The sequence below is a fragment of the Sphaeramia orbicularis genome, chromosome 11 (assembly GCF_902148855.1).
Source record: "Sphaeramia orbicularis chromosome 11, fSphaOr1.1, whole genome shotgun sequence".
Classification (NCBI taxonomy): domain Eukaryota; kingdom Metazoa; phylum Chordata; class Actinopteri; order Kurtiformes; family Apogonidae; genus Sphaeramia; species Sphaeramia orbicularis.
The window spans coordinates 54888674-54913403 of NC_043967.1; the positions used below are offsets into that span (position 1 = coordinate 54888674).

Genomic DNA, 24730 nt, shown 5'->3' on the forward strand with positions numbered 1-24730 from the left:
AGACATTGATAATTATTGACAAAATCAACCAGGGATCAACTGTTAATTATAAAATAATAAACCAAACATGTCTGTAATTCTGTTTAACCCATAAAGACCCAAAACCAAGTACTGAACTGAACTGTTTAATACCTGGTGATCCATTAATCCTATCAAAAAAAAAAAAAAAAGGTGTAAAATACAGTTCTTCATCTTTCATGGTCATCAGATATGATCCATTTGGACGTTCAGAGGCTCCATAGTTACCATGGAAACACCGTCATCTTCTATAACATTGATTCACCAGTAAAACCCATGGAGTTGGATCAATGACAGTGGATGGACACACTGGGTTTATGCTCAGTTATTGATATCTTTACTGAAAAAGTCAATTTGTCCTAGGATTTTTTTTTCTGTTTCTGATAAAATAACCTTTAATTCCCTCTGAGTTTTTGTGAATCTCTACATGATCAGTAAATTAAATATATGAAAATATATAGTTTACACTAAAAAAATACAAAATACAGAGGATAATAGTATCATAAGTGGTGATAAGTCACATAAAAATGGTTAAATACAGAGAAAAATTCATTTGGGAACCACCACAATAGTAGTACTTGGTCTTTATGAGTTAATCTCAGTGAGGATTTCACCTAGATCAGTCAGTTAGTCAATCAATTAATGAATTGATCAATGCATGAATATTTTTCATTTCCATTAACAGTACAAACTCCACATGTTTTCCTATTGTGTGCTTGTTCATTGAACTGTGTGTGTGCAGTATCTTCCAGCTGCAGCCGTCACTTCAGTTTCTGTTCAGTCTGAAGGTTTTTGTACGACGGTTTTTCACTGTGTGAACTCATACTGACTGTTGACATAGTGATGAGCAAAACAGTAATAAACTCCTGCATCTTCAGCCTGGACATTACTGATGGTCAGAGTGAAGTCGATTTTATTGTCTGCTCCACTTCCACTGAATCTGGAGGAGATTCCACTGAATCTAGTGGATATGTTGTGGATCAGAAGTTCAGGACTTTCTCCAGGTTTGTGGTGGTACCAGCTCAGGAAGTACCCCTCTTTAAACTCATATAATTCTGGATTTGTCTTACACTCAATAGACACAGTTTGACCTGGTCGGACTGATTTTGCCGCCGGTTGAGTCACAACAACACTTTGTCCAACAGACCCTGAGGAGACAGAAGAAACACTGGACATGAGACGGTGAGGTGGAACTCAGCTACACTCCAAATGATGGTCACATCACACAAACATGATTTTCCTCACCCTGAGTGAAGCAGAGGAGAGTCCAGATGAGGACGGAGACCAAAGGCATGGTTGTGATGAGGAGGATTTCTGTGTGTTGTGTTGTGATGAAGGACAGCTGTCAGTCATCCACAGTTCCAGTGTCAGGACTATAAACTCTCCCAGAGCACTGGAGCATGGTGCTGCTGATGCAAAGTCACTGTATGGAAATCAGGACTCACTGCAACAGGGACTCTGAGATTTACTCATCAACCAGTACATTTACGTTATATTGATTAGTAATGTTTTTGCCTCGTCAATCAAGGGGCGGGAGGATCCTCCTCAGACCCAGTTATGGGTTTTCTGTCCACATTTGTGGACAAGAGTTTCACAACTTTATAATTAAAAAAAAGGAAAAAAAGAGAAAAAAAAGTAAAGAAAACTGTCCACCACAAAGGACATTCCATAAAAAATTTAAAAACTGCATCTGAAAAAACTGTTGCATGATGATGTTTCCAATATAGGCACTAATTTAATAAAAAAAATAAAAAAGCTGGTACTTTGCTGACATTTCCTGGGTCTCAAGAGGGTATATAAGTTCCACTTAATCCCATTTCTTTCTGATATATATATATATATATATATATATATATATATATATATATATATATATATATATATATATATATATATATATATAATTTTATTTTATTTTTTTTAATGTGGATATTCAAAATAAATACAAACCAAACCTATCACACATTTACATTTTATTGATTAGGAATCTGTTGGATTTTGATCCTTTTTTTGCTGCTGATTTAGACATTTCTGTTTGAAGATGTATTTAAAAATCCAGTAAATACTGAGAAACAGCTTACGCTGATTGTTATTTTCATTTTAATCCATTTAAGGTTATGCACTGACTTAGTTTTTTGTTTTCAGAGTCACAGAGCCGTGTCTTTACACTCAGAGGTTTTTGTACGACGACTCAACCACTTTGTATCACTGTGGTGGACGTTCGGTGGAGGAACCAGACTGGAGGTTAACTGTAAGTACAGTTTACTCATATATGAACTCAAATTCTACAGTTTTTATGTTTTTAACTGATAGATTAAGGCTTTAACTAAACATCTTGGATCACAGTTTAAGTCCATAGAACTGCAGTTAATATTAAAAGCTTTACAGTGACACAGATTACAGTCTGTCTAATGAAGGAACTCTTATTTTACTCTGAAAACTAACATTTAAACAATTTTCTTAAAATACATTAAATCATGAAATAATAGAACAAAGTGTGGATGTAAATATGTTTAACTCATGAATTTCTGCTTTAACTTGCAACTTGGAGAAATCCGGGAAATGTTTTTAATGTTAGAATGAACTTTTTCAGTATATAAATGTGATCAGGTTTCCACATGTTGATGATCTGTCTATAATCTGTCTGTGCTTTTATTCAGACTCAGTAACAGTGAACTAATTACATGTTTATTAGATTATTCACTGAGCTACAGAAGAACCCATGTCTGTGTTAAGTGTGTCTGTCGTCGTTTCACAGTAGATCTGTAAAACTCAGAAAACGTGTCTGTTCACATGTTGGTTTGAGTCAAAGCGTCTGAAACAACAAAAGTCTTTTAGTTTAACTTTAATTATTGAATACTTTGTTGTTACATTTAAACAGTTTTATCTCGAAGTCTTTATCTTTAGTCCTGAAACCTGTCTGTTGTCATGGTCGGGCAGTGATGCCTGTGCGTTGCCGTGGTTACGGAGCTCAGACAGGGAAGTGAAACAGTGAAGAGCAGTTTGCTGGTTTCTGTTCATCTATAAAACTCTGCTGGGTCAACTCCCAAAATACCTCAGTAATCTTCTGTCTGTTAGCTCTAGTAGTTTCCATCTACGTTCCTCCAAGCGTTTGCTTTTGACTGTTCCCCGAGTTCTGACAGACTTTGGAAAAACAGCATTTTCCCATCATGCACCATGGTCGTGGAATAATCTTCAAAAAACTGTAAAAACTACACACATTCATTTCTATGAATGATTTTAAAAGTATCATGAGAATGCAGTGAAGGAGGAATGTCCCTGTTTTTCTTGAGTCCATTGTGGCTGAATAGTTGTTCTTGTGTTTTGTTGTTCATTGTGGATCATGTATGTGTTTTATGTTGTTTGGACTTTGTATGGCTGCTGCCTTGGACAGGTCTCCTTTGTAACAGAGATTCCTAATCTCAATGGAACTTCCTGGTTAAATAAAGGTCAAATAAAAAAAATAAAAATTGCAGTAATCTGAGTCAGAGCAGCAGAAGCAGCAGCCTCCTCTGCTGCAGCCAAAGGGTGGAGTTGATTCAGTCCCATGTGAACTTTGCTGATGTTCCTGTGTGTCTCCTCCGTCAGTGGGTCGAGTGGAGCCCACCCTGACGGTGCTGCCCCCCTCCAGAGAGGAGCTGCAGCAGGGGAAGGTCACGCTCATGTGCCTGGCCAACAAGGGCTTCCCCTCAGACTGGAGTCTGTCCTGGAAGGTGGACTGCAGCAGCGGCGGCGGCGGATGGGAGGAGAGCAGGAGCCCCGCGGTGCTGCAGAAGGACGGCCACTACAGCTGGAGCAGCACCCTGAGGCTCCCTGCAGACCAGTGGAGGAAGGTGGGCTCTGTGACCTGTGAGGCCACCCAGGGCTCCCAGTCTGCACTCTCACACACACTGAGGACACACCAGTGTTCCCAGTACTGAGCCCACTCACTGGGGATCACCTACTGCTCTGACTCTGCTCATCAGCTCACTCTGTCTCTCCAACTCTCTGGCTTTGTGTCATTTCAACACTTTGAACAGCAAACATTTTCAGGCTTCTCTCACTGCTGCAATATTGTTTCAGTGTTTGACCACAAATAAACTGTTTCTACATCAAACCTGTTGTTTCTGGAATTGATTTTTATACATGGATCATTTCAGCTTTACTGTTATTCTTTCAAAATCAACTCATAAAATTATCGACAGCTTCATCTTTTTCATCCTTCGGGTTTTCAGACTTGAATTCACATGATATTAGTAATTTTCATCGTTAAAACGCTGTCGAGTTTCAAAAAAGCTTGAAGTTTTCAAATTCTCAGGGCCTAAGAAAGTAATAGGATTTCAAAGTGACTGAAGAAACCGAATGTAGACGAATTTGTGTTAATGTTTTATCTGCTGTAACTTCAGGTGTGGAGTTGGAGTAAGGATGGGAATAGAGAAGCAGAAATAAGCCTGTGGCTGCAGCTTCTTCCTTTCTCAGTTACCAGTTGTGTTAATTTTATGTTTGTTTTTTATATGTATGTGTTTTTGTGCATAACTGAAATAAAAATATTCATTCATTCATTCAATACTATGTTAAGTCAATAAGGATTATGTGATCAGTAAATAGGTTTAAATTTGTGTGTGTGTGTGTGTGTGTGTGTGTGTGTTAATATAGAACACGCAACATTTAAATTTTTTCTTACTAAAATATTTGGATTAGTTTTACATCAAAAATAGTTTATCGTCAGCATATAGAGCAGTGGTTCCAACCTTTTTTGGCTCCTGACCTCATTTTAACATCACAAATTTTCCCTTTGAACAGCAAACATTTTCAGGCTTCTCTCACTGCTGCAATATTGTTTCAGTGTTTGACCACAAATAAACTTTTTCTACGTCAAATCTGTTGTTTCTGGAATTGATTTTTATACATGGATCATTTAATCTTTACTGTTATTCTTTCAAAATGAACTCATAAATTTTTCCACAACTTCATCTTTTGCATCCTTTGGATTTTTAGACTTGAATTCACATGACAATAATTTTCATCGTTAATCCTATGTTAAGTCAATAAGGATTATGTGATCAGTAAATGGGTTTAAATTTGTGTGTGTGTGTGTTAATATAGAACAAGCAACTTTTTTTTTTTTTGATTAAAATATTCGGTTTCGTCTTGCATCAAAAATAGTTTATCGTCAGCATTTAGAGCAGTGGTTCCAACCTTTTTTGGCTCGTGACCTGATTTTAACATCACAAATTTTCACTTTGAACTGCATAGATTTTCAGGCTTCTGTCACTGCTGCAATATTGTTTCAGTTTTTGATGACACATTAACGTCTGTACATCAAACCTGGTGTTTCTGTTTTTCATTATGAGACATTATTTATTTAAATTTTATTGTGATTGTACCACGATAAACAGTGACAAATGGACAAAGCATATGATTACTGATGATTTTGGACAAAATGAGTAACATTACATATGACTTCATCTTTTACTTCCTTCTGAGTTTTACATTTCCACTCACATATTAATTATTATTATTGTTAATGTCAATTATATGTGTCCAGATTATTTGATGATATTTGACCTTCACAGAATCCTAAGTGATTGTGATTCAGACATTGATAATTAATGACAAAATCAACCAGGGATCAACTGTTAATTATAAAATAATAAACCAAACATGTCTGTAATTCTGTTTAACCCATAAAGACCCAAAACCAAGTACTGAACTGAACTGTTTAATACCTGGTGATCCATTAATCCTATCAAAAAATAAATAAATAAAAGGTGTAAAATACAGTTCTTCATCTTTTCATGGTCATCAGATATGACCCATTTGGACGTTCAGAGGCTCCATAGTTACCATGGAAACACCGTCATCTTCTATAACATTGATTCACTAGTAAAACCCATGGAGTTGGATCAATGACAGTGGATGGACACTGGGTTTATGTTCAGTTAATGATATCTTTACTGAAAAAGTCAATCTGTCCTAAGATTTTTTTGTGTTTCTGATAAAATAACCTTTAATTCACTCTGAGTTTTTGTGAACATCTACATGATCAGTAAATTAAATATATGAAAATGCATAGTTTACACTGAAAAATGCAAAATACAGAGGATAATAATATCATAAATAGTGATAAATATCATAAAAATGGTTAAATATAAAGAAAAATTAATTTGGGAACTGCCACAAAAGTAGTGTTTAGTCTTTATGAGTTAACCTCAGTAAGGACTTCACCTACTTCAATCAATCAACGCATAAATATTTTTCATTTCCATTAACAGTACAAACTCCACATGTTTTCCTATTGTGTGCTTGTTCATTGAACTGTGTGAGTGTGTGCAGTATCTTCCAGCTGCAGCCGTCACTTCAGTTTCTGTTCAGTCTGAAGGTTTTTGTACGACGGTTTTTCACTGTGTGAACTCATACTGACTGTTGACATAGTGATGAGCAAAACAGTGATAAACTCCTGCATCTTCAGCCTGGACATTACTGATGGTCAGAGTGAAGTCGATTTTATTGTCTGCTCCACTTGCACTGAATCTGGAGGAGATTCCACTGAATCTAGTGGATATGCTGTGGATCAGAAGTTCAGGACTTTCTCCAGGTTTGTGGTGGTACCAGCTCAGGAAGTACCCCTCTTTAAACTCATATAATGCTGGATTTGTCTTACACTCAATAGACACAGTTTGACCTGGTCGGACTGATTTTGCCGCCGGTTGAGTCACAACAACACTTTGTCCAACAGACCCTGAGGAGACAGAAGAAACACTGGACATGAGACGGTGAGGTGGAACTCAGCTACACTCCAAATGATGGTCACATCACACAAACATGATTTTCCTCACCCTGAGTGAAGCAGAGGAGAGTCCAGATGAGGACGGAGACCAAAGGCATGGTTGTGATGAGGAGGATTTGTGTGTGTTGTGTTGTGATGAAGGACAGCTGTCAGTCATCCACAGTTCCAGTGTCAGGACTATAAACTCTCCCAGAGCACTGGAGCATGGTGCTGCTGATGCAAAGTCACTGTATGGAAATCAGGACTCACTCCAACAGGGACTCTGATTAACTCTGATCAGCATGTGCTTTAAAGGACTGATTAAATTATCAGAGTATCGTCATAGTCATATTAACCTTTTCATGCATGAATTATGAGAAACTTAATCAAGATTTTTTTCCTAAATGTTTTTATTCCTATTTAGGCATGAAAGAAACAATGCGATTGAATTTTTTTTATGAAACTATTTTTCAGAGTTACAAAAATATCCACTCAGCTGGACAGCATGCATTTGATTTTTGAAGCAAAGAAACATATACTTAAAACCCATCATCATAAAGTGATATACTGTGTGAAAACTATGAATATATATATATTTTAATGCAGCTAATCTCGTGTTTTCACACATTTTATCATATGCTAATACTAGTTATGGAGATAATATGCAAAAAAAAAAAAAAAAAAACTTTTTTTTTGAGAAAATTATCAGTTGATTTCCACTCAAACATGTTAGTGCAGATCAGGTTTATGAAGAACAGCAAAGTTACAGTCATGGTCAGAATGTCAGTGTAGATGATGCATTTATTGTCCACTGTGTTGGCTGATATCCTCCTGAGACCCAGGAAAGTGAACAGTTTTAGCTTTTTTTTTTTTTTTTTTTTTTTTTACATTAAACAGTCATCATGATTTTTCGAAACTGCATAATGCAAGAGTTTTTTCAAATACATTTTAAAAATTATTTTCATTTATTTATTTTTTAATGGAATACCCTTCAGCATTTTTTTTGTGAAACTGTCAAACTTTTGTCCCCTACAGAGGACAAAAATGCATTGCTGGGTCTCAGGAGGACATGGAATTAAAACAACTAAACCCATGAATATATAAGTGAACAGCTGGAGAACAGGGGTCCACTGCAGTGACCACTACGCATGAAAGGGTTCATTTAAACTGATTCATATAAACTCAAAACAGATAGTAACTGATACAAATACATTATTACAAATATTAAATTATTTAACTCATTGTTGTATTGTGACTGCCTCCACTGCTACCGCCGCCACAATAATACTAGCAAATTAGACTACTGGTATTATTATTATGTATTTTTGAATTATTACTACAATGATTTCCCCCCCACTCCCCCTCCTCTCTTTTTCTCACTTTCATTCACACCCCCCCTTCCCCTTTTCCTTATCCCCCCTAACCAAGCTATATTGTTTAGCTGCTATTTATATTTATGATCTTTTTAATTGTAATATGATGTTATCGTTGTTGTTTGTCAGTACTCTGTCATTGTTGTTGTTTTTGGTTTGTTTGTTTATTTGTTTGATTTTTCCTTTGTGTGTTGTTATTGTTATTGTTTTTCTGTCCACATTGTCTTGTTAACTATCAATCGTATAAAAAGAACTAAACTGAAACTGAAAACAAAAAATTGAAATAAAAAGTCATGAAACCCCCCCCCAAAAAAATATTTCTAAATAAATTATCAGAGTATTGATAAGGATACTCGTCTGTTTTCAACAGTTAAATTCGTTTCACATTATATCGGACATTTAACAAAGAGTGTCCAACTCGTTTTAGTTCAGTTTCCACATTCAGCCCAATATGACCTGAAGTGGGCCGGACCAGCGGAAAAAAAGTTAAACTACATTATAATTAGAAAAGCAGTGGGACAGCACAGACCTCCGCCAAGGCAGATCAGCCCCCCCATCACCACCAAAATGTTATCATTTGTTCCTTGTGCCAGTATCAACATTTCCTGAAAACGTCATCCAAATCCGTCCATAACTTTTGGAGTTACCTTGCTAACAGACAAACAAACAAACAAAATACCCCCTCGAAAACTGATCTGGATCCTCAGTCTTCAATATCTTGTAGAACCTGTTGGGAACTTATTTTGTAATTTTTTTTACCAAGCACTGACCATTTATTGTGCAGTTACACATACATATGTGGAAAATATCACTATCTCCCAATGATGAAGAATCCTTTTAAAAATTCCTGGATCCAGACAGTGATCCGGATCATTCCCAAAATCGAATCATTTGTTACTTGTCCCATTTCGGACATTTCCTGAAAATTTCATCAAAATCCGTCCAGAACTTTTTCAGTTATGTTGCTAACTAACTGACAAACAAACAAACAAACCCTGGTAAAAACATAACCTCCTTGGCAGAGGTAATAATATTCACATCTACAAAGCTTCATTAGAAAACATAAACAACCTGAAATGTCTTAAGAAAAATAAGAGCCATTTGAACAATATTACACCTCTGTTTCTCATTTACACATGTTCATTACAACTTACACCACACAGTGGCTCTACAAACACACAAAACTTTTAGTATCAGGTAGAATATCAGTAACATTGCACTGACTTCTCTTAATATATTTCATGTTGTTCATATTTGTTCAGATTATTCACATTTTTTGTGAAAGGATAGTTTCTAAATGTAAATATTTGTATGTAATTTTACTTTTTTATTCTAAAACAAATCAAAAAATTTGGAATTGTCATTATTTATAGGGTATCATGATAGTATATTACTGGTTCTGATCCACTTTCGATCATATTGTTCTGCATGTGGAACCTAAACTAAAATGATTTTGACATCCTTGGTTGTTAATATCTTCAGTATAATTTTTGCATTTCACATATTCATCAGTATTGGATCCTTTGGTGGGCTGGTTTTGGCCCACGGGCCATATGTTTGACACCTGTGCTCTACATGGATCAATACATTTACTCTGGGCTGATTAATAATATATCATGGATCAGATGTGGGATACATGTGAACAACTGTATAAATAACTATGTAAATCATCATCCTCTGAACAGCAGCTAGTTTCGGTCTTTTACAGTGTGAGAATGAATTATTTGACAGATGCTACTTCCTAATGTTAATCTTAGACACTGAAACCAGTCTGTCGCCATGGTTCGGTAGTGATGCTTGTCTGTTGCCATGGTTACAGAGCTCAGAGAGGGAAGTGAAATGGTTCCGGTGTGTTTCGTGGGGGGTGGGTAACTGCTGAGTCACATGAGGACGAAGAACGGAACCAGCAGGAAAACTACACAAGAAATAAAAAGATATAATAGTACATGACCTGTGCCAACCTCGTCTCATCTCCTTTATATATAAATAGAGCTGCAGAGAAGTTTTCAACAGTCAGAAGAAAACTGTTTTTGTACCTGATCAGCTCTGTTCAACTTCATTTTTCAGTTGTTTAGAAAAACACACCTGAACAGTGACATACTAATGAAACACAAGTTCATGTAAATGAACTGCACCTTGAAGACAGGAAATGAAATAAACAAAAAGATAATAAATACACAACCAATACGCACATGAATAAACAGTAAGGGTTGATGAAGTAAAGTTATGAATGCAGTGTAAACTAATAAAAGCACTGAAAAATGTCAAACAGGTCTCATAAATATCAAAACTACTGTTAGAAACTTCAAATCTCCAAATAGTACATTTTATAAGTACAAATATAATGCAGAGGTTGTTATGTGACAGAGTTTACTCATTTTAACTTATTTCATTTTATCTGTATTTGATTCAACTGTTCCTCAACGCAGTGCTGCCTTTTTTAAATGTAATATGAAATCCATTCATCCAAGTCATCATTCAAAAATTGGATGACGTGGATTCTAAAATCCACATCATTCCTTTTTTTCCTGTCATGTCAGTAATTATATATTTGCATATACATGTATATCATTCTTTTTACTAATTTCATCCTACAAACACTGATGTACAGTTGTCACCGTTAACTGGACTCTGCTGCCACCCTGTGGTGGAATAAGGAACTGTAGTAACATGAAGCCCTGTCACTGTTTAGTTGAATATCACTGCCTGTAGTACATTCTATAAACTTTTCTATTACAATCAACACAGAGCCAAGTTATTTTCGGAATCATTAGTTAAAGTCTTATTTAGTTGCAGAAGTTTGCTTTGATACACATATTATTCACTTTTAAAATTTGAATATAGCTTACATATAAACATAAGTGTGAACCAGGGACATGGTCTGCAAATCAATGAGGACAAGTATATATTGCATTGTTTACATATTTTAAAATGTAACAGTGATTTAGTGGACTGTCCCCGTCAAATAAAATTCAAACAAAAAGGTTTTTTTTCTCTATTTTTGTTTTGTTTAATGACATTTCTTCTGCCGGAACCTTTATCCCAGACTGTGTTTCCTGTCGGTGCCTTTTCCCGTCGGACCTCGGCGTCATTGTTTACTTTCCCCCATCAACACTTGTCGTTTCCTTTTTTCTGTTTCATCTGTTTTTGCTTTCTTCGGTCTAAACTCGCTCCGTGTCCGCAGCCTCAGGATGTCCGCAGACCGGCTGTCGTGTCCGCTGCCCCCCGGGCCTCTGGAGGGCTGCACGGCGGAGGACATGGACTCCCTGCGGAGGCTGGTCAACGGGCGTCTGGCCGCGGCTGTGGAGGACATCCTGGGGCTGTTCCAGCAGACCGTCAGCCGGTACCGGGACCACATCGAATGCCAGCAACGGCAGCTGGACAGCCTGCGGTCCGCGGAAGTGAAGGGGTTCCCGGTGGAAGGTGAGTGTGTGTGTGTGTGGGGGGGTGGAGGTCTGTGACCCCCCAGGGTCCGGCCCAGACAGGCCCGTCAGGACCACCAACAGGAGGGCACGGAAGCAGCAGCACCGCAGGAATGTCAGAGCGGTGTTCACACAGTTTTTAACTTTTTTCCCTCACGTTTTATTGTTTCATCAACTTCAGCCATAAACAAAAAACACCAGAATACTCAGACTGTCATATTTTAACCCTTTAAATGCCACGTTTGTCATGTAAACAAACCAGATTTTTGTAGCAAAAAACAAACAACTTTTTTTGTTCGTTTGTTTCAACATACTACATACAAATTTGATCACTTTTTTTTTTCATCCTGGCATATGTCATTGATTAACACCAACACTGATTAACGCTCCAGTGTCCCGTCCACCAAGGCCCTTACTAAGCACCAAGTGGGCCATTTTGGCACACTTGTGGAATGTCAAAAAAATTTTCATACAGTTTGTTTTTAATTCTTTTACACTTTTTTCTAGTTCATAAACGTGAGCTGTAAATAAAAATACCAAATACTCAATTGTCATTGTCACATTTTTTAACCCTTTAAATGCTGTGTTTGTAATGTAAACAAACCATTTTTTTAGATGCAAAAAACACAAAAAAATTCTTTTCAATGCACTACATAAAAAGTGGATCACATATTATTTGATTTTTTTCATCCTGGCATATGTCAATGATTAACTCCAACATTGGTTAATTTGCATTATTATTTTTGGCACTAGGTCAAATGTTCAAAAATACTAGCATCTGTCACCAAGTGTGCGCAAAATGCACACCTATAAATCAGACTATTAAATATTACATATTGATTAATTTTTCTGGTCTAATTTGATTTTATTTTTGTAAGGCAAGGCAAGTTTATTTGTATAGCACATTTCAGCAACAAGGCAATTCAAGGTGCTTCACACAGGACATTGAAATAAAAGAAACAAAAAGAAACACATTTAAAAAACATGTAAAAGGTGATTAAAAACAGCAAGTAAGAAAACAACACATAAAATAAAAATAAATAAATAAATAAAAACACACATATTAAAGTAAGAGTTGCAGTGCAGAGTTTCAAAGAGAATATAAAATTTAAAAAGTCAAAACTTAAAAGAACTCAGACTCTCAGCAGACCTGATATTTTCTGGTAGTTTGTTCCAGATATACGGAGCATAGAAACTGAACGCTGATTCTCCATGTTTAGTTCTGACTTTGGGAACACAGAGCAGACCTGCACCAGATGACCTGAGTGGTCTGGATGGTTCATACTGGACTAGACCCCCGTAAAACATGCCCCTTCACAAACCAAATGATAAAGAAATGTGTTTCAGCACATCATAAGCACACCTCATACAGTTTGAACTAGCCAGTTCATTTAAAAATTTAATTAGCAGAGGCTAAACCAAAAACTTTCTCAGACTGTACGGCTGCTTTCCTCTCCCACAGAGATCCGGAACAAAAGGGAAGAGGTAAAGGCACGAAAACTGTAGGTGTAGCAGGCAGTGTCACACTGTAAGTTACTCGTTGGGGAACAGACTCAAATTCAAACTTCCACATACTGACTCTGAGGCCCATAATGTCAGGTATGAACCCAAAGAAATGAAGATAAAAATTAACAGATTTTGTGTAATTATAACAAACAATACACAATATCATCTACATACTCACATTGCTGCGAAATAATTGACCCTGTTACTCTTAAATAACATGAAATGCAAAGTGTGCATAATATACTCACCTGGGTACCACAAAGTTACTGAGTCCTGACTGTCCGGAGTCCCAGACCTGAAGACCACATCCACTGATGGTCTTCAGCCTCGACCGATTTATAGCTTCAGGACATGGAAAAGTTGGTTATTGTCCATTTATCCAGTAAAATGTGGCTTCATAGTTGTGAAGTTATGCAGTTTTTATGTTGTTCAGCTCCTGCCCAAACTTGAAAAAGGCCTGGCAAACCATGAAAGATGAAACGGCTCAACTCCTCTTCCTTTTAGTTTGTATTAAGTGGAATAATAGGTTGAAAACCTTTAAACAGAAATATACAAACATCACAAATCAAATCATTTTTACACAAAACAGCATGTCACATGCTTTTAAATTGTTTTTAGACATTTCAAAGTCTTTCATTAATCAAATATTTACCTTTTATTTAACTTTTTAAAGTAATATATTATTCACATTGTCTCATTTTAACTTAACATTTCAAGTTCCTTTTATTCAAACATTTTAACTTAAAGTATTTAAAGTACTCTATTATTCAAATTATGTTAACATTAATTCACCTTTTTTTTTTATAGAGCAGGGCTATCAAACACACATCCATCACAACATGATATCATTAAACAAAATACTGCAGTCCATTCTTACCAGTAGCCTTTCATATTTAGTCCAAGCTGAACGGTCAGTTGTTTCTCCTCCAGCGTCTGCAGCCAAACTGAAGCAGTGTCCTCTGCCTCACAGTCTGCAGCAGGTGTCTGCAGTCAGCTCATCAGCTGGAGTCAGACTACGGAGGAAGCTCACTGCGTCCGTCCTCCTGTAGGTGGCAGGCTTTGGCTGATGCTGAATAACTGACAGATTTTGACTCAACAACAGTTGTTGCCAAAAAAAACAGTAACATTTGTAATTTATGAATTAGTCAAAGTCACAAACTCAGAAAGTAAAAATTATTATGAACTACAAAACACAGAGCATAGACAGAAGAAAGAATGTGCTCCATTCTGTTTAGTTTACAGTGTTATGTAATTTATTCATGATATCAAATATTTAATTTATGTAATATATATGTAAAATTTAATATTATATAAGTAAAATTCTACCACCCCACTCAGATGATGATTTAAAATATGTTGAAAACACAAACATTCCTGATAAAAATTCTGTAGAAAACCAAACAAACGTGCAGAACAAGTCAGGAAAGTCTGTGCACAACTGCAGCTGATGTAAGGTGGAACCATCAGTGCGTCACAGACTGACGCCGGTATGACATTGACTTGTACCCCTGTCCTTTCAGACCCTCTGCAGACCCCCTCCTGGATTAAAACCTGCCCTGAGGACCAGGTCCAGATGTCCCAGCAGGACCAGACCGACAGCACAGATGGGACACCAGACGTCAGTTTTCCAGCGCCTCAGATTAAAACGGAGGCGGAGTCTGAGGTGGGGGTCGAGGTGGGCGGAGCTGCAGGTCCGGCTCCAGAAGCACAAAGTGAAACTGAAGACAGTGAGGAGAACTGGGGCGGAGAACCAGGACTGTACAACCAGGACCAAATCGCAGAGGAAGACCAGAACCAGGGTGCGCTGTGGTCAAGTCAGCCCCCCGGGTTCGGCTGTCGGGTCTGCGGGGAGTCCTTCTACCGCAGGAGTTCGCTCATGACCCACGCCTCCGCTCACCTCAGATCCTGCGCCATCTGTGGGAAGCAGCTGGAACACGGCGTGAGCCTGAAGCTGCACCTGCGCGTCCACAGAGAGACGGCGTTCCGCTGCGGCGTGTGCGGCCAGAGCTTCTCGCAGCACGGAAACCTCCGCACCCACATGAGGATCCACTCCGGAGAGAGACCGTACGGCTGCACCATCTGCGGGAAGAGCTTCGGCCGGCGGGCCACGCTGCAGCGCCACATCCGCAGCCACACGGGTGAGAAGCCGTTCACCTGCACGCACTGCGGCCGCGGCTTCGTGGAGAAGGGGAACCTGACGGTGCACCTGCGCATCCACACCGGGGAGCGGCCGTACTGGTGCTCCACCTGCGACCGGCGCTTCAACCAACTGTCCAGCTTCACCAAACACCCCTGCCAGAGGAGACGCTCCGCCCACATCGGCCCCACCTGAGCCACGCCCTCATCATGTCCATGGAAACCACGGGCATGTGGATGCAGTCACTGTGATGTCTCCAGTTGGATTGTAAAATGTCACTTTGGAGTGAAATTACCATATTTGGACAACAGGGCAGAGACCAGCACAGACAGAGACTGATCTCATGAAATCGCGTTGTATGTCACACCAGTTCTTATGGCATTCGGTGCGCTATACCTACACATTTTCATCCTTTTCAGGTGTTGTTCAGCACCATGTGATCACGTGTCGGTTTACACCAAGATCTCCAGCAAGGTTATTATCGTTAATGAAAACTAATGAAATGACAAAAACTAGAATTGAAAAAACTTTTTCGTAAACTGAAATAAATAAAAACTAAAATTAAAAGAAAAAACGATAACTAACTGAAATTGTATTGTGTACTTACAGAACTAACTAAAACGTATAAATATTATGGATAAAATTCCCTTTGTTTTCGTCTTGGTCAATGTTGGATTGATACGAAAGCGATTTATTTCGCACTAGCAATTTTAGCTAGCGGCACCATATGACACTTCACGGTCCGTCACTTCTCATCACTTGTCATTTAGAGTTGTCCTCTCGTCCAAAGCAGCAGAGTCCTGTACGGGATTTATATGAATACATCGGCGAAGAAGAGAAACGATACAACAAAACTAAAATTAATACTAAAACTAAGCATTTAGAAAAAATTAAAACTAATAAAAACTATCAAACCTGCTCTAAAAACGGATTAAAACGAACTGAATTAGAGAAAAAAAAGTCAAAACTAAATAAAACTGAACTATAATGAAAAATCCAAAACTATTAGAACCGTGATCTCCAGTTTACAGAACCAGAACCAGAACCCTCAGTGCCTTGTATTTGACGTGGCGTGAACATACACGTGGAAAGCATATAATGTATACAGATAACACACCAATTAAAAGTGGCGTGTATATTTACGCGTTTTCATGATATCACGTTGACAGACAAGACAGATGTTTGGACCCAGAACTTTCTGACAGAAGGACGTCGTATAAGGGTTCATTCAAACCCAGACCCTGATCCTTTTCCAAATCCTGGGTTCCCGTGGTCGTGAAATAAAGAACAGAATAGTAAAACCTCATTTTACAAGCTAAAGTTTTTGGTAAAATCACGGAGTTTAAATTTATACAAATCTAGTTTAATATGTTTGATTAATGTCACATCTTGGGTCGAGGAGTATTTTTGTTAAAACCACTTTTGGTCCATCGGGTCCAGCAGGACTTTCTCTGGCCTAAAAGAATCTGAATCACTGACCCACATTTACAGCCTAGGTTTTTGCTTTTGTTCTTTGAAGATGTATTAAATTATTCCTGTAGTCTACTGTCTTTATTTGGTGTCTTCTCTCTTGGTCACTGCTTCCACTCGTGTCTGTGTGTGTTAGTGTTTATCCAATCAGATTTTACCATCGTATGTTGCCAGGTAAGAAAATCTGCCCTGAGGCTCAGAGTTGACAGGATCAGTTCTTGAATCTTTTAGATCAGTCGATGCTTTTGGTCGTTGCTGTTTGTTTAGGACTTTAAGGGTTAATATGGTTAAACTAGTGACTTTATTTCACTCCATTTATATTGTTTATTTATTGTTTTACTATATTAAAAGTTTGTCCTCTTCATTCTGTTGTGTTAGTGTGACATGTTTTGTTGCAGAAAAAATCATGAACATGAAACGACGACTTCAGTTAGCGAAGAATTACAGTAAGTTTGAACTACGAATAATTGAAATAGTGGAGTAAAATCTGTCCAGAATGACCCAAAACTGGCAGGTTTTTAGTGAAATGACAAGAACACATTTTCTACGGAGCCTCTGAACATTCAAATGGGTCATATCTGAAGACCATGAAAAGATGAAGAACTGTATTTTACACCAATTATTATGTACTGATAGAATTAACAGATCATGAAGGTATTACACATTTTAGTTCAGTAGATGCTTTTTTTAACCTACCTTTTGACCTTCCCTTACACTGATCCATGAGTGGGTCAAAATGACTCATGTTAAAAATCTATTTGTTTTTTATGCCACTTTTGTCATTTTGTCATGTTAAAAATTATAATTTGTATTATGTTTTGGTCCACAAAATAATGATTTCATATGTGAAATAGTTTTTTTTATTTTTTATTTATCCTAATTTAAAAAAAAATATACATATATTTTTAAAATTTTAAAAGCAAAGTATAAATGGTGTATAATATATCGTATACTAGTGCATTGACCCGTGGGGAAAGACGGTTCCAGATCCTCTGATCCAGTTCATTCCTTTCCTTTCTTGGTAAATTCCACTGTCATTTCCAGTTGAATAACCTCTCAGCTGACATGTCTGTTTCTGCACATGAAATTTGATACCATCGCAACGTGGCCCTATTGTTTAACTGTTGCTAGGTAACCCACTTCAATGATGATTCTATGATTCTGGCCATAGCAACGTGACTGGCCATTGGGAGGCTGTTGTATTCCAAAATTACTAATATTCACCAAAATATTGATCCTGTCAACTTGTTGTTTTCACTAGTCTGTTCTTTGACCAAAAATACATTAGTATGACAAACTGCAGCAGTCAGCTCTGAACGGATTTTTTTTTTTACACTTAAGACACACACACACACACACACACATACCCCCTTTCCACCAAAAAGAACCTGGTGCTTGTTCGGTGCCGGTCCACTTCCCTTTTATAATATAGACAACAGCAACAGAACAACAATGTCAACAATAGATTATCTTCCATCGGCATCACCCACACTTCATTAGACTGGTTTAAATCATGCCTCTCTGGCCACACCCAGTTTATCCAGATCAAATCCCTCACATCCCACCATTTCCCTATCACTTCAGGTGTGCCCCAGGGATCTGTACTGGGGCCCCTCCTCTTTATCATCTACCTCCTTCCCCTTGGCAATATTTTCTGGAAATGCAATATCAACTTTCACTGCTACATGGATGACACCCACCTCCACCCTCCCACCATCCTCCCTCACTGACTGCTTGGCAGACATAAAATACTGGTTCACTTCCAATTTTCTCAAACTAAACAGTGACAAAACCGAGGTTCTCCTCATTGGCTCAAAATCCACTTTATCCAAAACCAACCGTTTTTCCCTCACCATTGACAACTCCACGGTCTCCCCTTCCCCACAGGTTAAGAGTCTGGGTGTCATCCTCCACAGTACTCTATCTTTTCAATCCCACATCAATAACATCACTCGGTCTGCATACTTCCACCTACGTAACAATAACCGCCTCCGCCCCTCCCTCACCCCCCATACCACTGCTATCCTTGTTCACAGCCTCGTCACCTCTCGTCTGGATTACTGTAACTCTCTCCTCTTTGGGCTCACACACAAATCCCTCCATAAACTTCAATTGGTTCAGAACTCTGCTGCTCGCATCATCACCAGGACCCCCTCCACTCACCAGGACCCCCTCCACTCACCAGGACCCCCCCCACTCACCACATCACTCCTGTCCTCCAACAGCTCCACTGGCTCCGGGTTAAGTTCCGGATTGAATTTAAAATCCTTCTTTTGACATTCAAGGCCATCCATAACCTCGCCCCTCCAGATCCGTCTGACCTCCTTCATGTTGCCCCTCCCTCTCGTACCCTCAGATCTTCCTCCTCCATCCGCCTCACTGTTCCCTCTGCCCGTCTCACCACCATGTGGACCAGAGCATTCAGCCGCTCTGCTCCCTAACTCTGGAACTCCTTGCCACCGGACCTCAGAAACACCACTTCACTCCCTGTCTTCAAATCCAGACTCAAACCCATCTGTTTAGGACCTCTCTCTCTTTGTGAACACAATTGCATTGTCCAATTTTTTTTTAACCTGCCTTTTATTTTTTTTACTCTGCTTTATTGCTTGTGTTATACTCTTCTGTTTTACTGTACAGTGCCCTTGAGTGCCAAGAAAGGCGCCTATAAATAAACTGTATTATTATTATTATTATTATTATTATTATTATTATTATTATTATTATTATAACATCCACTAGTGACTGAGTCAAAGGTTCAGATGTAATTCCATTGTAAATGAATGTGGGTCATTTTTGACCCACTTATGAGAGCTTGGGGTAGTCAAACAGAAACTACAGTTTCATAAAACTTATAACAGATGACTTATAAATGGTATGGTGTCAACAACATGCTTTTAAGGAATACCTGGAATATGAAATAAGTTTTCTTTTCAAAACTAGAAAAGCATTCAGAGAGAGCAGACCTCTGCCAAGGCAGATCAGTGCCCCCCCCGCCCCCCCCCCCATAACCACCAAAATTTAATCATTTGTTCCTTGTGCCAGTGTCAACATTTCCTGACATTTTCATCCAAATCCGTCCTTAACTTTTTGAGTTATCTTGCACTCGGACAGACAGACAAACAAACCAACGCCAGCAAAAACAGAACCAAGCTTATTATCATTAATGAAAACTAATAAAATGACAAAAACTAGAATTGTAAAAACATTTTCATTAACTGAAATAAATAAAAACTATAATTAAAAGAAAAAAACGATAACTAACTGGAACTGTATTGTGTGCTTAGAAAACTAACTAAAACGTATAAAAATTATGGATAAAATTCCCTTGTTTTCATCTTTGTCAAAGTCAGATTAATATGAAATCGATTTATTTCCCTCAAGCACTTCTAGCTGCTGGCACCACATGATATTTCACGGTCCGTCACTTCTCGTCACTTGTGGTTTAGAGTCGTCTTCTGGTCCCCACTCTACGTGGAAACTAAAGCAGCAGAGTCCTGTCTGGGATTTATTTGAATACGACGGCGAGGAAGATAAAAGATAGGACAAAACTAAAACTAAACTAAAACTAAGCATGTAGAAAATAACAAAAACTGATAGAAACTAGCAAACCTGCTCTAAAAACTAATTTAAACTAACTAGATTAAAGAAAAAAAAAAAGTCTAAACTAAATAAAACTAAACTATGATGAAAAATCCAAAACCATTATAACCTTAAACATAACCTCCTTGACGGAGGTAAACATTGTAATAAAACCACCTCACCAGGTCATTTTTGACCCCTTTATGAATCTAAAAGGTAAATCCTGTCAAACCCAGACACCTGCTCTGGTCTACTGTTCCTCCGCTCCAACAGGGGGCGCTGATCCCAATCTCTGACGAGTAGACCCCACCGCGCATGCGCCGCGAACCAGGAAGTGGAGCTTGTAAACAACCGAACACAGGTTGTGTCGCCCGTGGATTTCCCTCCACCGTGAAACATGACGAAGATCGAGATGCTGCGGCTGCTCATCACCCAGCGGCTCACCGCGGCCGCAGAGGAGATCTTCGGGGTGTTCGGCAGAGCCATGGCCGAGTACGAGGAGGAGATCTCCCGCTCCAAACTGGAGATAGACCGGCAGAGGAGGCTCCTGGAGCTCAGCGTCAGGCCCACGATCTCCGTCCAGGTCAGCAGCACAGGTCCGTACAGTCCTGGAGCAGAGGGGTCTGCAGCAGAGGAGTGGGCCCAAGGCATTAAAGTTCAGAGGAAACAGCAGCTAAATAATGAAAAAAAAAACACACACTTTATCTGTACACAAGTAAATACTGTGTTCAGACCTGGGCCTCCAACTCCTGTTCTTTCAGGTTCCACATTCAGCCTGATTTGATCTGCAGTGGACCAGACCAGCAAAATAAGAACAGAAGAACCTAGAAACAATGACAACTGCAAATGTTTGTCTTTGTTTTAGTGCAAAAAACCCCCATTAAATTATGACAATACTTACTTTTATAAACTATCCAAACAAAAAAGATGTGAATAACCTGAAAAAACTGAAATTTCTTAAGAAAAATAAGTGCAATTTTAACAATATTCTGCCTTAACTTGTCATTTCTACATGTGCATCATGGATCAGATCTACAAAGACACTAAACATTTAGGAACAGGCAGAAAACTGTTCAAACTGGGCTGAATTTTCTTTAGACATTTCAGGTTCATATTTGAGACGGAGCCAGCCGTGTTTCCTGTGGTTTCTGGGTCATTTACTCGTGGTCCTGCTCTGAAAATTCGATCTCATCCACCATCAATCGATTACGCAAAATTTAAAAGAAATTTATCCAAAATTGATCAAATCGATTTTTTTTTACCCAGCCCCTATTAGCAACCAGGACCATAAGTGTCCTGACTATTTGTGGAGTGATATGAAAGACATGAATCAGAGGTAAAAGAACCCATTTTCCTTGACCACAGTGCAATAAACATTTTGTGAAAAAAAATTAATGATAATAATAATAATAATAATAATAGTAATAGTAGTAGTAATAATAATAATAATAATAATACATAGGTTTTATATAGTGCTTTTCTAAGTACTCAAAGACGCTTTACAATAAACAACCAAGGGACAAACATACATCCAACAGGTAAACAGACAGGAAGTTAACACTGAATGGTGATCGAAGAACAAATACAGACAAACACTGACAAAAGAAAAACACAAAAGAAGGAAGATGAGAGTGGAGGAGGCTGAACGGGTGGTCAGTTTTCGAATGATGATCTGAAAATTGTGCCAGAGAATCCTGATCTCAGTTCTAAGCAAAAAAAAAAAAAAAAAAAGTCATGATTGACATTTTTGCCAGGGCCGTGCAGCCCCAGTCTGTCATTTCTTGGGTCTTACAGTTCTTCAGTCACATGTGAGCCACAGCTCAGACTTTTCCTGCAGAGTGAACGCACCGTGTTTTTTCCGTCTCTCTTGTTTCTGATCCCAGGTCTGTCTGAGCAGCAGGACTGGACATCTGCCGTGGACGTGACAGAAGCCCCGCCTCCAGGCATCAAAGAGGAGGACGAGGACGAGGAGGAGGGGCTGTGGTTGCAGCGGGACCAGACTCCGGAACCCAAAGACCAGTTTGTCCTAAACCGGAACAACGAGGACCACATGAGCGGCTCTGAGCCTGGGACCTCCATCCTGCGGTCCTGCTCGGACCCCAACGAGGACGGACTCAAAGACCCTGACCTGGTTTGCTCAGGTAACGGTCTGTTGGACGGCGTCGACCCGGAGGCCCCGGTGTCGGAGGTGGTGGACTCGTACATCTGCACCATCTGCGGGCGTGCGTTCGCTCAGCGCAGCCACTGGGCCAAGCACGTGCAGGTTCACCGCAAAGCCGACGCTAAAGCCGACAAGTCGTTCGTGTGCGACATCTGCGGGAAGAGACTGACGCGGTTCGACGGGTACCAGAAGCACCTGAGGGTCCACACGGGGGAGAAACCCTACACCTGCCACGAGTGCGGACGCAGATTCAGCGACAACTCCAACTACAAACGACACATTCGCACACACACGGGACAGAAAACCCAGAGCTGAGACTGTGGGGCTGAGGGTGGGACCGGGACCAAGACCTGGACCAGGACCGGGACCAGGACCTGGACCTGGACTAGGACCTGGACCGGGACCAGGACCAGGACCTGGACTAGGACCTGGACCGGGACCAGGACCAGGACCTGGACTAGGACCTGGACTAGGACCTGGACCGGGACCAGGACCGGGACCAGGACCTGGACCTGGACTAGGACCTGGACCGGGACCAGGACCAGGACCTGGACTAGGACCTGGACCGGGACCAGGACCAGGACCTGGACTAGGACCTGGACCAGGACCGGGACCAGGACCGGGACCAGGACCGGGACCTGGACCTGGACTAGGACCTGGACTAGGACCAGGACCGGGACCAGGACCTGGACCTGGACTAGGACCTGGACCAGGACCGGGACCGGGACCTGGACCACGACCTGGACTAGGACCTGGACCAGGACCAGGACCGGGACCAGGACCTGGACCTGGACTAGGACCTGGACCAGGACCGGGACCAGGACCTGGACCTGGACCTGGACCAGGACCGGGACCAGGACCTGGACTAGGACCTGGACCGGGACCAGGACCTGGACCTGGACTAGGACCAGGACCAGGACCGGGACCAGGACCTGGACCTGGACTAGGACCAGGATCAGGACCAGGACCAGGACCAGGACCGGAACAAGACTGTCACAGCTTCTGTCAAACGAAGCTTTATGCACATAAACAGAGGCTAAAACTCAGATGCACTACATGGACAAAAGTATGTGGACAGTTGACTTCAGGTGTTTGTTTTCTAACGGGTCTGGGATAAAAACAATAATGACTAATGTCAGAATAGAGTTTTATGGTTTTAATGGTTTTACTCCGAACACCACCGCTGGATCTCTTTGGTGTTTTGGTGATAAGTAGGACAGGTTTGGTTGGATTTCTTCTCCCTTGGTAACCAACATATCGTCAGCGTCCTGATAAAACCTGCTAAGTGACATTTTTGGTTGGGAATAAAACCTGCTATCTCCTCTATTTAGCTTCAAATTTCTCCTGTGAAAGTTGTTTCCATTCCATCATAAGTACCAACACTAAAGGAACAGATATTTTTTTGTCATTTTTCACAGTCTCCTGTCATATCAACAGTTTTTTCTTTCTCCTGTAAAATTTACCAAAAGTCACACAGCAGGTTTTATCAGGAAGCTGACGATATGTCACGTTTCCACTACATGGTACCAACTCAACTCGACTCGGCCTTTTTGCGTTTCCATTACAAAAAGGACCTGGAATCTGGTACCTGGTTCTAGTTTTTTGGTATCATCTCCGCCGAGGTTCCAAGACTGGGGATCAGATACTAAAACATGACGCAAAACACTGATTGGTCAGAGTTGTCTCTGTGACCCGTCGTTTTCCAAAAAACAGATGCGGAAGTTGACAGTAAATATAGTGGTACACTACACCATGGTTTGTCGAGGAGGTTCAGACGTAAAAATTCTGCATGAGCTTGACGAGAAAACACAACGAACGAGTGACACATTTTAAAAAATAAAACTTTAGGTCAAAAAACTACATTTCCCAGGTGTTCTCAGGTCGACTCCAGGTACATTTTTATCTTAATCTTTTCTCGGTGTGAGTTTGGCTGAAGAATGCCAAGTGGCTTCCCTTTTTTTTTTGTTTGTTTGATAAAACTTTGGGTTCTTCTTTCATTTCTAAACTTTCTATTATGGAACATCATTTTAGATGTTTATAGCATAATACAACGTACGTCACTGTATTAAAATTGACAAAATAATCCTGAGTAAATGTATTCATGTAGATACAGATTTGACCCTGATGATGAGGTGATGTGCTGGAAAAATCTGAAAATGACCCTTAAAAGTGCTTGAATTTGACCTTGAAAAATGTGTGCAAACCCTGATTTTACCCATAACACACACACCTACACACACACACACACACACACACACACACACACACACACACACATTAGCACCTAGCATTAGCATTAGCACATTATGATGAGTG

At 39.7% G+C, this 24730-nt stretch overlaps 2 protein-coding genes and 3 gene segments (V, D, J or C); 3 read left to right on the plus strand and 2 right to left on the minus strand.

Moving 5' to 3' along the window:
- Window positions 1-825: 825 nt before the first annotated feature.
- On the minus strand, window positions 826-1355 carry LOC115428197 (immunoglobulin kappa variable 2-29-like). The segment is given in 2 exon segments: window positions 826-1166; window positions 1264-1355. Coding segments are annotated over 2 exon segments (390 nt in total).
- Window positions 1356-1445: 90 nt separating this feature from the next.
- Window positions 1446-4114, plus strand: LOC115428198 (Ig kappa-b4 chain C region-like). The segment is given in 3 exon segments: window positions 1446-1497; window positions 2078-2269; window positions 3607-4114. Coding segments are annotated over 3 exon segments (576 nt in total).
- A 2284-nt stretch (window positions 4115-6398) lies between these two features.
- On the minus strand, window positions 6399-6887 carry LOC115428199 (immunoglobulin kappa variable 2-29-like). The segment is given in 2 exon segments: window positions 6399-6739; window positions 6837-6887. Coding segments are annotated over 2 exon segments (390 nt in total).
- A 4324-nt stretch (window positions 6888-11211) lies between these two features.
- Window positions 11212-15765, plus strand: LOC115427898 (zinc finger protein 32-like). The gene is made up of 2 exons (XM_030146637.1): window positions 11212-11562; window positions 14588-15765. Exons 1-2 carry the CDS (start codon window positions 11331-11333, stop codon window positions 15397-15399), a joined length of 1044 nt encoding a protein of 347 aa, XP_030002497.1. The 5' UTR covers window positions 11212-11330; the 3' UTR covers window positions 15400-15765.
- A 4825-nt stretch (window positions 15766-20590) lies between these two features.
- LOC115427907 (zinc finger protein 316-like) lies at window positions 20591-23956 on the plus strand. Its single transcript, XM_030146653.1, has 3 exons — window positions 20591-20849; window positions 22137-22752; window positions 23371-23956. Exons 1-2 carry the CDS (start codon window positions 20651-20653, stop codon window positions 22727-22729), a joined length of 792 nt encoding a protein of 263 aa, XP_030002513.1. The 5' UTR covers window positions 20591-20650; the 3' UTR covers window positions 22730-22752; window positions 23371-23956.
- The last annotated feature ends 774 nt before the right edge of the window (window positions 23957-24730 follow it).